The 14,148-nt window shown below is 38.0% G+C and overlaps 1 protein-coding gene across 1 annotated transcript in view; it reads right to left on the bottom strand.

The window, feature by feature from the left end:
- Window positions 1–878: 878 nt before the first annotated feature.
- Window positions 879–14,148, bottom strand: part of LOC142341625 (T-complex protein 11-like protein 1) — a 43,424-nt gene continuing 30,154 nt past the window's right edge. The window contains exons 8-12 of the mRNA XM_075392719.1: window positions 5,010–5,147; window positions 4,708–4,832; window positions 1,746–1,921; window positions 1,514–1,674; window positions 879–1,217 (exon numbers count right to left, since the gene is read on the bottom strand). Coding sequence (XP_075248834.1) covers window positions 1,012–1,217; window positions 1,514–1,674; window positions 1,746–1,921; window positions 4,708–4,832; window positions 5,010–5,147 — 806 coding nt within the window. The 3' untranslated portion in view covers window positions 879–1,011. The remainder of the gene's footprint in view (window positions 1,218–1,513; window positions 1,675–1,745; window positions 1,922–4,707; window positions 4,833–5,009; window positions 5,148–14,148) is intronic.

Here is a 14,148-nt window from a genome sequence, read left to right on the forward strand (position 1 = left end):
CATAAAAAAGACGGACAGGACTAATATAATTGCCACAAACTTCGTTTGAGAGCAATTAATCCCTTCAGGTAGACATTGGATAGTTAAGCGGTTTTAAGGTTGAGTGGAATTGTTTCTCAAGAGAAAGATCTCAAAAAATTGTTTGGGACCACCCGAAATTTCGATAAAAAAGAACCCAAAACAGCGGTTATTTCTGGAAAAAAGCTGTAATTTTTCAATTTCAAAAGGTTTCTCTAAATTTGATTTGCACGACTGAAAGGCTCTAAGAGCACTTAATGCCCGCTCGGAGCTACCTGTTTATCCCGTTTTTGGGGACAAAAAGTCAAAAGCGTCAGACGAAAAATCGGTCAAGCGAAAAATGGCAGAAAAAAGACCGACATGACTAATATAATTGCTACAAACTTCGTTTGAGAGCAATTAAAAACTCCCAAGAACCAAACAGAAATTTATTTTAAACACCTTTTGCATATTATAAAAGCTGAACATTATTTTGAAAAACTGTAATTAGAAAAAGTTTGGAATGTTTGCATGATGCTGATCTAATCTCTGTCCTTAATTACTTAATTACAAGCGATACTAAGCTATTGAAACAAAAACTGTATGTCTGCCTCAAATAGTGTTGTAATTGCCCGATAATGGGGCAAAGAGGCCATTTTTATGTATCACATTTTTTAATATTGAAATTGATTTGTAGTTTTCCTTTTTTGAAAAAAGTGGAGGGGGGGGGGGGGGGGGGTGTGGGTCACATTTAAATTAGGTATAGCAATTTTCTTGAATGAATTTTCGACCGCTAGCTGCTGCCACCATAACTCATTTTACAATCGTACTGATAAAGAGGATTTTTCAGTTCTGAGTAGTAACTACTGAATATCAAAACATTGGACCGTTAAAAATTTATTAAACATTTCACAATACTAACAAGACAACATTCGTTTATATTCAAGTCAATCTTTTCCAGCATTTCAAAAATTTGTTCAGATCATCATTAGAAGAGCAAAGAAACCTTGGCAGTCAGTCTATTGTCATCGTAAAGTCATCTATAATATTTGTGTAGTGAGGTCGGAATACTTCTCTGTTGTATGAAGAAACTTTTAGAAATTGAGCTGTAAAGCGAGAAAGTTCTTTCTGCACCGGCACCAGGGCAGCAGGCACAGCTGCTGGGTTTGAGTGGGTGGCCGAGTCGAGACATGCTTTCAGGTAACGCTGGATCCTTTTTTCTACAATAGAACAACGCTGTAATGAAGCAGGGCGTAGTATCAATGTGCATACAACTGTGGCTGCTGTCATATAACAGCAAAAAATTTGGCAAAAACAAGTAAAATAGATGTTTGAAGTTCCTCTCTATTATCGACCTCCCTGGCTTAATTATTTCCATTTACGTTCAAAGCTCTCGCAATTATAACAACCATGCTAAACTGAAGCGACACCTAGGTCAGAATCCATTGACCTATAGCTTTAATACGCTCGCTTGGGTTTTAACTTAATGGGACACGCCATATATCAATATTCTTACGCAATAGCTTTTTGACTGCATGATCACTGTCGGACAGTTGAGTGAGTTGAGTTTGCAGAAATTTGGCCTTCTCCTCTCCCTCAATCACCTTCAAATCAGTCTGCAAAAACTTTACCGTCTGCCACACAATACCCTCCAGTACGTCTTCCGGACTTTTCAATCTAAACTAAACAACGGTTAGCTCAAATAATCTCAAAACTCCAATGATAGAAAGATGTTGGTGTGAAATTACCCGGGTGACTGTGAGAGGACATCGTTGATGTTCTTCTTGATTGTCTCCACTAGCTGTTGTCTCGTGTCGTTTACTCCTAGACTGTTAAGAGATACCAGCAGTACAGATGCAGTCATCACCAGCGTCTTGTACTCGAAACTAAGATCCTTGAACTTGCCAACATCCAAAATACAAGTCTAAAATGAAACTCTAATCAGCTAACAATGCTCATGCCGTCGCTTTTCATTCGCACAACGATGAATTATTTAGTTCACAAAAATCCTTAAACGAAAAAAAAAATCCGTAAACCCGATTGCCGAAAAATAGCCTAGTGAACATAGCCTGCACGACAGCCGCCGTTGACTGCACTGACCAACTTTGGGATTGAAACAGTTAGGGAATGAAAAGACAAACTCACGACAGCCTAGTCTTTCAAAGTGCTCTAATTTGGTCTGCAGCTTTATTAGATTTGATATGGTAAATTCAGCCACTATATCGGAGGACAACCTTAATAGTAAGAGCAGTATACTCCAACAAAATTTGAACAAAACTGGCAGATTGTCAGAAATTAGCTATGATAACTTTGTATATTTGCAGTTCCAAAAACATACTACAAACGGAAAGAAAAAATTTCGTTAGTTATTAATTGAGATATTTTCGTTAAGAATTTGAATATTTTATTATATGTTGATTATAAATCTGAATGACTTATTGCTGAAATGACGCCACGAGAGCAAATAACGTTAGTGAGAGGAAGGAGTCACTCATAAAATTTGACCTTATCAGCTTTGCTGTGTGAAAAAATGTAAAACGAAAAAAGGGCGCCAGAGGACGAAACAAAAACTTAAGAGAACCGCAATATAGCCTCGCTCAGCTTACAGCTTTGAAGCTAAAAACTTCGGCTAAAAAGAGTGAGAAATGACGTCACGGGCACAAACGGGCTCAAACACCTCTCAGCTTTCATCTTCGCAGCTATAATAACACACTATTCGCCACCTAACTCCACAAAACAACTAATATTAAGGTTAGCAGGAACCGAGTAACTCAAATGCGACATTTAACAACGTTTGATTTGCTCTTAAATTTCAAAAAAAACTAAAATGACAAGAAATTTCAAAAACGCTTTAAAATGATAGAATTGAAATAAAACTTTAAAACCGATGAAAAAATGATTGATGTCAATAGCTTCAGAAAAATCTATCCGTTCCATGAATCTACCAATCAACCTTTATTCAATTTGCCGCTAAAACTGAAAAATTTGAAAAATTGAGAAACTGTAAAATTGAAAAATCACAAAACTTTTCAAAAAAACAAATCAGCAACAATTACTTAAATTGTTGGTGTTAGGGTAAGCCTATACCACAGACATACCTTAACATTAAAAAGACATTAAGAAGATACTGATAACAACTAACCCACAAAAAATAAAGACAACTTCATCAACTTTTTCAGCTTACATTTAGGCCTTCCTAGCTGCTTCAGCACTCTAATCACTTGCTAGAATACTAAAGCCAGCTAAGGGCCCCCTTGGCGTCACCTGTTTGTTCAGTTTTGAAAGCTCAAATTCATCAAAAAGCGTGTGAAAACATCTTACGAAAAAAAGAGAGCAACAACACAATCCATTTCTTGGATTCTAAAAAGCAGAGCGCTTAAATGATAGCCATTGAGAGGCTGACGGTGGCTATAATGAATCCATAAATTCTCTTAGGAATATTAAACTGCTCACAACATATCAGGCAAGCCATTATAGGTTCAGGTTCTTATATTCCCCTAATTTAAGAATTTTTTCATATTTCCCAATAAAAACTCTTTTGTACGCAAAAACTGCAATTCATTGGTTTCCGATAGTGCTTACGAGAAATAGGCGTCTTTTCGAAAATGTAAGTAAAGGCAATAAAACAAAACAATGGGAAATATCAACCAATTGCTGAAATAGTCTAAGAACGGCAAAATAACCCAAAAACCTCCAAATTTGCTTCAAAATCTTCCTTAAGAACAGACTTCACAATGCTGCCAAAAAACCTCAAAAATATTACTATGATCTCCTGATACCTTTTAAGCAAAAATATTAATTAAAACCAGAAGTCAGTGAGAAAATTCGCTCGCTCGGAGGACATTTTTTTACTCTTCAATTTCTCGGTCTCCCGAAAACAGGTGAAATCACTATAACTTATCTTTGACTGGTAAAAAATTTAGCGGGGAAAGTACTGCAATAGAATCCAAAGAATTGAATAAGCAATCTTTGAAAGTCAACATTTGATACAAAAACTACACCCATATAATCCAAATTACAAAAATAGGAGTGCAACAGCAGCCCGGTGAATATGGCGTGGCTGTTAAAGACCAGGAAAGAATTGAAAAGCATTGAAGGAATTGAAAGAATTGACATTCGTAGAAATATAAAATTATGGCAAGATCAATCCAGAACAAACTTTTTCACATAAGCGATATTTCATCAAAAAAATACTGCTCTAATTGTGCAAACGCAGTGATTGAAACATAACCGACTAAACGTCGGAAGAATTGCTCTCGAACGACTAGTGCCTGCTGCAGCCTGCTTCAGTTGGGGGGAGGGAGGCAGCCTAAATGGGACTAAGAAGTTCAATAGTGGTCTTCAAATAACCACATTAGAGGTTAACATATACCACTATTAAGATTTAAAGTAAAAAATGACACCAGTTTCGGCGCACTTTTCATTTGACTTTTAGTATTAAATTGCCGCCAATTGAGTTCAGCTGCATGAAATTGTGACTGAGAGAGAATTTTAGATCACGCGAAACGCAAAAAGTCAGGGGCGTAAAAGTCACTCGAAAAGTCAAAACGGTCAAGCAAAAATTTTGCATAAAAAAGACACACACGTTTACAATAATTGCTATGAACTTCGTTCAAGAGCAGTTAAAAAGATAAGTTTGGAAAAGAAGCCATTAATATTTAATGGAAGGTCAAAAACCATAAACTGATTAAGTCTAGCTTTGAATGTTACCTCAGGAAACTTTTCAACTGGCTGCCTCCAGTCTAGCAATTCCATGAATGCCTCGTGGAGAATCTCTCTTCCCGTCGGACCAGATGAACTGGAAGCGCTCGAGGGCCGAGAACCAGTCGAAGGACCTGTTATGAACACAGAAAGCTGAACAAAAGGTGTTATCTTCTCGTCAGAATATCTAAATGAACTTTACTAGACGCTGCTCTTTTTGGTGACATACTGAATCAAAAGTTTCATTTGTGTCACTGTCTTTGTCCAAAAAATGTCAGAATAAGTATCAACAAAAAAGACATTGCGAATACCTGTTGCAGATGAAGTAAGAGGCGATGGCGAACTGACTGTGATTGGATTGGCTGGGCTTTTATTTGACAATGAGGGATCGTTAATAAGTCTCTCCCTAGCATGGTATAGCCACTCTTTAGTGTACTGCAGCTTTTCGTCTAAACGGATGACAATTACTTTTAAAGGTTTGGAGCACGCAAAATTAATGAGGTGATCGTTGATAAACAGGAACTATATAATGACGTGAACTGTATCCTGTGAAAAATTATTGAACGAAGGAACGCAATCATACGATAAAAATCACCCACATCCCTGGTTCTTTTTAACTGTCTAACAGCAAACACTTATTTTTTTCTTCCGCTAACCAGCCTCTTGAGAAGAGCCATTTGACCTGATAGCGATCTTGCTGGTGATCTCTCTTTATAAGCTGTGGCCATTTCGAGCATATTTGCAGCTCACAAAAGCTGTTCAAGACAAACTTTTTGGTGATACCAAACAAGCTTACTGAAAAAGGTAGTAAACTAGTCCCCAGAATTTCGATTATATGTTTGGACTCAATCACCGGTAAGTTTAAATTGAAATATGTATCAGCTCCAATCACTTCAATTACTTTCGCCATAATAAAATTTAAATATCTTGTTTCCAAATGCTACATTTTGTTAAGGATAAAGCTTTCTCTACACAGCAGAAAGTTTTCAATAATTTGAAATTTACGGCAAAAATTAGGAAGAGGTCACTAGAAGGTTTCCGACGTTGATTTCATCAACACCAATAACGAGCTACTTAAATCTATCCAATAACACGCTTACAGTTTTTGTGGCCCCTAAAATTTAAAAGCAAGTGAAGTGAAAAAAACATCCAGAAACTTGAAAAAGTGCAAAATCTCTACAACTTTTGTGTTGATGCCGACATTACCTCATTACCGAATAAATGGTCCATTCAATACAAATTATTTAAAAAGAACAAAATGCTCGCAAAGTAGCCATATAACCAGTTTATCACGTTTGAAAGCTCAAGGTTATTTAAAAATGTTGCACATCTGACACACACAAAAAACTAAAAATTCACTGAAGAATTCTGTTCAATTACTTTGGACTGTTGGTTCATCCGTTGCTATCATTTTCTAATTTTGTGATGCTTCACCAAATTTCAGTTAATTGTAGGCAAAATCAGGCGGTATTACAACTTTTGTACAGGCAGCAGCTTTACAGTTATTGTCAAAAGCAGAAAAAATGTTTTGACCGAACTTCAAACTTTGTTGTCGTAATTGTCTCATTATGTAACCATTTCCTTGATCCTTATCCTAATTGTTGTTCTAAACTTATTAAATAGTTTTATGTGATATGTTTCAACGAACTCTGTGTGGAAGACCCTCAATGGAGGGATTTTAGAAACAGAGTTGATGAGATACCATATTGCTAAGACGTCACCCAAGAAGAACCTTATCATAGCCGATTCTCAACTCAAGGATTTGACATTTACCAACTTCAATATCGTTTCTATCCCTGGTGCCAGAGTCTGCCACGCGTTAGATTTCCTTACAGAGAGGAACGAATAGGACATTGTAGTTGTGCTTTTGGGAGCAAACGATCTGTTTACAAAGGCTCGAGAACCCTCACGCGCGCAGGCTCACAGCGTTGCCAAGGAACTAGACAAATTGGGACAGAGGTTAGCGGCACTATCCAGGAAGACCTATATTCTTGGACTACCTCATCGATTGGATTAACCAGAGAGAACCCAAGCGGTAAATTCTTTGTTAAACACCTTGCAGAAAGATTAAGCCTTAGACTACAGAGGTATATCCGAGAATATCTACTCCAATAGAACCCCTGGTTGTACTAGTTAAAGTCGCGAACCTGTACCCGCTCATGAGGACAAATTCTTGCAGGGAGACCAACTACACCTGTCGCAAATTGCTCCCAGCGGAATTGCTTCTATTCTGAAGAACAAGATCTTGCAGAAGAAGTATTGCCCGAGGACTGACAAAGAAGGGAATACAGCTGTGATCAACTGCAAGCTGACCTGTAGCTTCTCTTTCAGGAAAATTTCAACAGCACCTAATTAGGTACTATAGAACCTTACTTTCCAATATCCCCCAACATTTTTTATTTTACTCCAACGGCTCCTATTTAGGTACCACAGGAAAAAACTGACGACATGTTCGATGACGATAATGTTGACAGCATTGTGATTAATTGTGGATCGTGTTCGGAATCCTCCGGAACGCTTACCATAAGCCTATGGTGCAGCAGAACTGGCCTACGCAAACAGTGCCTTGCACCAAGTGCTTTACCTTATGTTTGCGGTGCACTGAAATGGTGTTGCTCTACCTGCTCCAAGCTGAATCTGTCTGAATACCTTTGTCTAATTTCCTCAAAACTCAGTGAACTTGACAAAATTGAGACTGATGTGACTGAAATTAAGCAATCGCTCAAACAAACCACAGATGCCGCCACCGAACCGGAACAACTGTCTAATCATATGATAATGCCCACGAATGGATCATATACCAGAGAATATTCCAGACCACTGTCTAATTATATGGTAATGACTACGATTGGATAGTATTCCGGAGCTGTAAAAACGTCCATGGCTCTGAATCCTGAAAAACGAATGTTTGAGAAAAGCAACAAACCCAGACGTGAGAGCACCAATTAAATAAGTAGCGATGCTTCAAGGAAGCGAAGACGAACTACCGTGACTGAAGTAGTGGTGTTGCAAGGGAAAAGAAATGACACTGTCTTTAAAGGAGTGAAACCCACTCCGAGGAAACCTCCCAGGAAACACTACTTTCTCAGTAGGGCTCCGCCCTCGATTGATAAACCAGCCTTGATGGATTTTTGCGACTCACAGAATGTTGATTCAATTGCTTGCCGCGAACCTCCAAGTTGGAACAAAAATTTTAAATCGTTTCATATCGTTTGTCCAGAAGAAAAAACGGATACGATAGAATGTGCAGATACATGGCCAGAGGACATCATCTTACGGCGATACTATCTGAATGAGGAAGCGAGGATAAGGCTGAATACGCTGAATGTAGAACAGTTGAGTAATACATGACTAAATAAAATTGTTGTAAACTGTGCTCTGTGGAATGCGAGATCCCTTTCTAATAAAGCAGAAAGAACAATTGATTATCTATACGGAAATTCGTTTTCGTTTTTCGCAATTACAAGCCGATAGAACACTAAGTCATGGTGGGGGAATAGCACTGTTTTACAAAACAAAACTTAAGGCTGTATTACTGTTTCATCAAATAACGGTGCACGCTGAAATGATGGGCGTTTTATTGAAGATCAAATTAAAATTTTATTCTTATTGGTTACAGGCCGCCAAGTGGATCGTTCACTCCGTTCATTGAAGACGTCGGTGACTTACTAGCCAAACACTGCGCAAAATAAGATGTCTGTTCTTGGAGATTTTAATATCCCCTTCAACAAAGATGCCTCGCACAGAAGAAAACTTGAATGAACGCTCAAAGAATTTGGATTGGTGAACCAGGTTTTTGAGCCTACTATAGTTTTGGGCAACGTTCTTGCTCTGGTCGTTGAACAGAAACTTGAATGAAGAGAAACATGTTCGGTGTAGAGTTCTTAAAAACTTTGTCTCAGATCATTACTGTCATTTTTTCCTTCACCACTGAGAAGTACATTCACAAAAGGAAAGCAAAAGTTTTCAAATGGGCAAAAGTAAACACAGACTTTTTTGTTTCGAAAAGTTTGAATCGGAGATTCTTTAACTTAACTTATACTCATCCGAGTCAGAAGAACTTTTAATTAATGATTTTTTTAATCAACTGGACTTTACGTTAGTGAAAGTTAGAGATCAGCAAGTCACCACAGGAAGTCATTTGCAATGTGAAGGCAAACCCAGGTATTTTGATAATGAATATCTGAAAATGAAAAGACGAAAAAGAGTATTAGAACAAAAACTGAGGAAGTACCTCACATCGGAAACTGAAGTGAAGTTTGAAAGCTGTCTGAGTGAGTACTACGAAACTTTAAACTTAAACCGATGCAACTTCTTATCTCAACGACTGAATGACTCGGCTAGCAAAATACGATATCTAACATTTGATGAAATTTTCAAAAGGAAAACTGCAGCACTCGCACAATTCAATGACGCTCAGAAATTGGCTGATAATTTCAACATTTTTTTCGCTGAAAAGGCTAAATCGGTATTTGCAACTTTGGGTCGAAAACGTAGAAACCAGTGACTACGAATGCATTTGTATGGGGAGAGTTTAACCCAGTAACTATTCTGGAAGTCAAACACACGTGCAGGCAAATTTCTAACTCAACAACCAATAATGACACAGTGCCAACCAATATTATCAAAGCCATGATATGCTCGTATCCAGAGTGTTTTGCCTCACTGATAAACAGCATTTTTTAAGAGGCATTTTTTCAACGTCTCTTAAGGAAGGCATAGTCAAGCCTCTCCACAAGAAGGGCGACGTTAATGAGATAAACAATTACAGACCAGTAACAAACGTAAAAACTGTCTCGAAATTGGCTGAGAAATTTATTCTGAAACAACTAATGTCTCATCTTACCATAAACTCTTTATTGCCTGTCCATCAATCGGCATACCGCACGGGCTATTCAACGGAGTCTGGAATTCTTTTCTGCTCTGAAATCATCGCAAAATTACTAAGTGAGGGTAAAATTGTGCTCCGGATAGCACTTGATTTGAGCTCAGCATTTGATACTGTCGATACTATCTCACTTTCAATTTTAAAACATTGCCTTGGAAAAAAAGGCACCGCACTAAAGTTTTTTTACTACATACCTGCATAACAGGAAAACACGTGTAGTAATTGAAGATGAATGGTCCAGAAGCATCACAACGCACACTGGCGTACCACAAGGTTCAATACTCGGACCTGTATTATTTACCGTTTATTTAATCCCGTTGTTTCATTTTTTGGATGGTTTGATCATTTACTATCACTTTTATGCAGACGATAGCCAGTTAATGTTCGATTTTAACAACAATCAATCTGAAATTAGCGAAACAGTTAGAAAAATCAGCTCACTCTTTGAGTCCTTGAAATTAAAAATTAACCAAGAAAAAACAGAGGTCATTTTCTTTAAAAGCAAGAGATCAACTTTTCGAGTTCCTTCTGAAATGGACGTTAATGACACTAAAGTGAAGGTTTGTGTGGAAATTCGACTACCAGGGATTACACTGGATGGTCATTTCAATTATTCAACTCAAGTGAATAAAGTTTGTAAACAATGTTAGATATGAAAGCATGTTAGATATGAAGAGCGGAAAGAACTTGCTATATGCTTTCTCTTGTCAGCTCTGGACTACTGCAATTCAATGTATATCAAACTTGATAAAGGCCTCCTACGAAAATTGCAAAGAATCCAGAATGCTGCAGCAAGGTTCGTATGTGGATACACAAGTTCCAAAAGCGCCACTGCTCTGGTTCCAAAACCAACTACATTGGTTACCCGTAGAGTTCAGAATATCATATAAGATCCTATGCATGATGCACAAGGTGGATAGCACAACAGCATTCTCGTACTTTTTGCAGTTTTTTTCACGAAACGTTATATCACATCCCAAAAGGAAGGAGTTATTGAGACTACCGAAATGCAAGAATAAAATAATAAAAAGAAGCTTTAGCTACCAAGGAGCGAAACAATGAAACGAGCTACCTGAATATCTACGACAGACCAAAGACTATTCGACTTTCAAAAATTGCCTGAAAACCCATTTGTTCTGCCAAGCTTTCTGAAACTGACAATGATCTCCAACAACGACCACTCTTGAGAACGGAAAGAGTAGTCAAGAGCCCTTTCATCATCATCATCATCATCTATATTCTTTAAGGTGTTTTCTGATTTTGGAACTTTTTTCTCTGGATAAATATTAAACTTGTGGAGATCTAACACGCTAACCGTAGAAATGCTATTGAATATGCTTTAATAAAGCTTTTCATTCAAAAGATTTGAGTTTGAACTCAATCAACGGTAGTTTTAAGGGAAAATGATAATCAATTGCAAGAATTTCACACCATTTTATAATAAAACCATATTATGTTTTCTTACAAAAACTACAAAAATTAAAGGTTAACAGAAACCTCTCCTTACAACAAAAAGTCAACAAAGAAAAACAAAAAATTTTGTAGCAAAAATTCCAGCAGAAACACACTAAAAATATGTTAATTGTAATTTTTATTAAACTTATTATTGTGTTGGCTAAATCTGCCCAATTTTCCGTCTTCAAGCTTATACTCTGAAGCTTATACTTGTCCCTAAAATTAAACGTCACCGGCAGACTGCCGGAAAATAGCCGCCCTTGACGCGCTTGATGCACATCGGGATTAAAAAAGAAAAGACAACTTGACCAATTTTCTTCTGTTTCTTTTTAGGGTCAACAACTTTCTTAATTTGGCGTGCAGTTTCAGATAGATTCTAAAGACATACTTAATTCAGCTTCTAAACTGACAGCTAATAAGCTTAATACCAATGTCAGCTAGCAAACACTAATGAACTTTGATAACCTAATTCTCAATGACTTAATGACCGTGCTTTATCGGTTTATCCCGTTTCTTTTGGTTTCGCTCTCATGACTTTGACTGTATTCACTACATTGAGTAATTCAATGCGCGAAAGAATTTAAAATCCATAAAGTTGAAAAAGTGACTGAAGTTCGTCAAAGTCAAACGTGAAAATCGTGACTTAAACGGAAAACGCGATCAAAAGGTAAAGCGAAATGAAAACAGGAGAGCTCATTCCTAAATAATAGCCATTGAGAGGGTGACGGCGGCTATTAAGCACAAACCGATTAATGTCGAAGAATATCTCTCGAACGACAGGCGGGTAGCAAGAACATGCCCCGGCGTGATTTGAACCATTAACCTCCCAATGCATTACCACATGCACTAACCTCTCGGCTATCCGCCCCATTCGTGCTATGCTGCAACCGATTTTAAATTAGCATCAAGCGTTACTTTGAAATGAGAGCAATAGCGATCACTCAAAAATGAAGAACGAAAGCGTGAAAAAGTTACTCTTGAGAAGCCAAAAAAATGTTCTAGAAGAAAAACGCAAGATGGTCAGTTGAAAAATTTACAAAAAAGACCAACATATTTACAATAATTGCTATGAACTTCGTTCAAGAGCAATTATACATAACCGACTAACGTCGGAGCGAATCGCTCTCAAACGAACGGCTAGCGGTTGGCTTCGTCATTAGCTAGCTACGGTTTAGTGAGAATAGCTTTAGCTTAATTGAAGGTTTGTGAGGTGAGCGCAGTGGGGGTCAGCATCTAAGACCCGCCACTCACATCATAAGTATAAGTCTCCAAAACAGTTTCTGTGAATTGCATACCTTGAGAATAGTGAGCTCAATAGCTCAAAGACAACTTAATGCCCGCTGCGCGCTACCTGTTTCTCCCGTTTTTTGAGGGCGAAAAGTCAAAAGCGTCCGAAGAAAAACGGTCAAGCGAAAAATCCCATAAAAAAGACCCAAAGGACTAATATAATTGCTACAAACTTTGTTTGCGAGCAATTAATTACTTCAGGTAGACATTGGATAATTGAACAGTTTCAAGGTTGAGTGGAATTGTTTTTCAAGAGAAAGACCACATCGTTTGGGACCACATGAGATTTTGATAAAAAGAACTCAAAACAGCTGTTATGTCTGGAAAAAACTTATTTTTCAATTTCATAAGGTTTCCCTAATTTTGATTTGCACGACTGAGGCAAGCCGGAACAACTGCTACAAAGTTTTTGTAAACTTCCAAGAGCCAAAAAAATTATTTTGCTCTCTGACCTTCAAATGCACCTTTTAGGAGCAAAAGCTGTAAAATAGCTCCAAACTAAAGATAGAACAGCAGCGAGAAGTTTAAAATGAGCAAAAATATTCAAAACATAACCGACTAACAACGGGCGAATTGCTCTCAAACGAGCGGTTGGCTCCGTCAGTGGCTAGCTGTAGCTTAATTGAAGGGGGCATGAGGTGAGCGCAGCTAGGGGGTACAACGGGGGGCAACGGTGGGAGGTCAGTTTTTGGCTGCACGGGGGCCTTGCAGCCTGAACGATGTGCAGAGGTCAGCGGTGATGATCTGGTGTGAGGGGGGGGGGGGGGGGTGCTGGTGAAGTGAGAGTGGGCTGATGTGGGGGTGTGTTTTGGGGGGTCTACCTCTAAGAACCGCCCTTCATACCATAAGTATAAGTCCCGAAAACAGTTTCTGTGAATCACATGCTTGGGGACTAGTGATCTGAAAGGCTCTCAGAGCACTTAATACCCGCTGGGCGCTACCTGTTTATCCCGTTTTTGAGGACAAAAAGTCAAATGGGTCAGACGAAAAATCGGTCCAGCAAAAAATCGCATTAAAAAACGACCAACAGGACTAATATAATTGCTACAAATTTTGTTTGAGGGCAATTAAAAAGCAGTTGCGAGAAGAAAGAAAGTTAAAACATAACCGACTAAAAGTCGGAAGAATTGCTCTCGAACGACTAGTGGGAGCTCTAATGATTTGCAGCCTGCTTCAGTTGAGGGGGGGGGGAGCTTAAATGGAACTAAGAAGTTCAATAGTGGGCTTCAAATAACCACATTTGAGGTTAACAATTAATATATACCACTATTATACCACTATTAATATTTAAAGTGAAAAATGGCACCAGTTTCGGCGCACTTTTCATTTCATTTGACTTTTAGTATTAAATTGCCGCCAATTGAGTTCAGCTGCTTGAAATTGTGATTGGGAGAGAATTTTAGATCACGCGAAACGCAAAAAGTCAAGGGCGTAAAAGTCACTCGAAAATTCAAAACTGTCAAGCGAAAATTTTGCATTAAAAAAGACACACGTTTACAATAATTGCTATGAACTTCGTTTAAGAGCAATTAAACATTAAAACAAATGCAAATGCTCCTCTACGCCTAAATCTTTTGTGTTGATGTTAGCATTACCAACACATCTACCGCATAAAAATTACATAACAAGGAAGGAATACTTGCATGCACACTGGCTATATGAATTACCGCCGTTAGTAAAGACCATTTTGTCAAAAGAAACCTGAACAAAAGCTCAAAATCTTTTGCAATCATTTGCTCAAATTCAAATACTGAACTTTCCACCTTGAAATGACGCCTGAACTGCAATTCCAACACACTTAGACCATAACTTAGACACCA

Source organism: Convolutriloba macropyga, chromosome 6 (genome assembly GCF_964194025.1).
Source record: "Convolutriloba macropyga chromosome 6, txConMacr16.3, whole genome shotgun sequence".
In the NCBI taxonomy this organism is placed as follows: Eukaryota; Metazoa; Xenacoelomorpha; order Acoela; family Convolutidae; genus Convolutriloba; species Convolutriloba macropyga.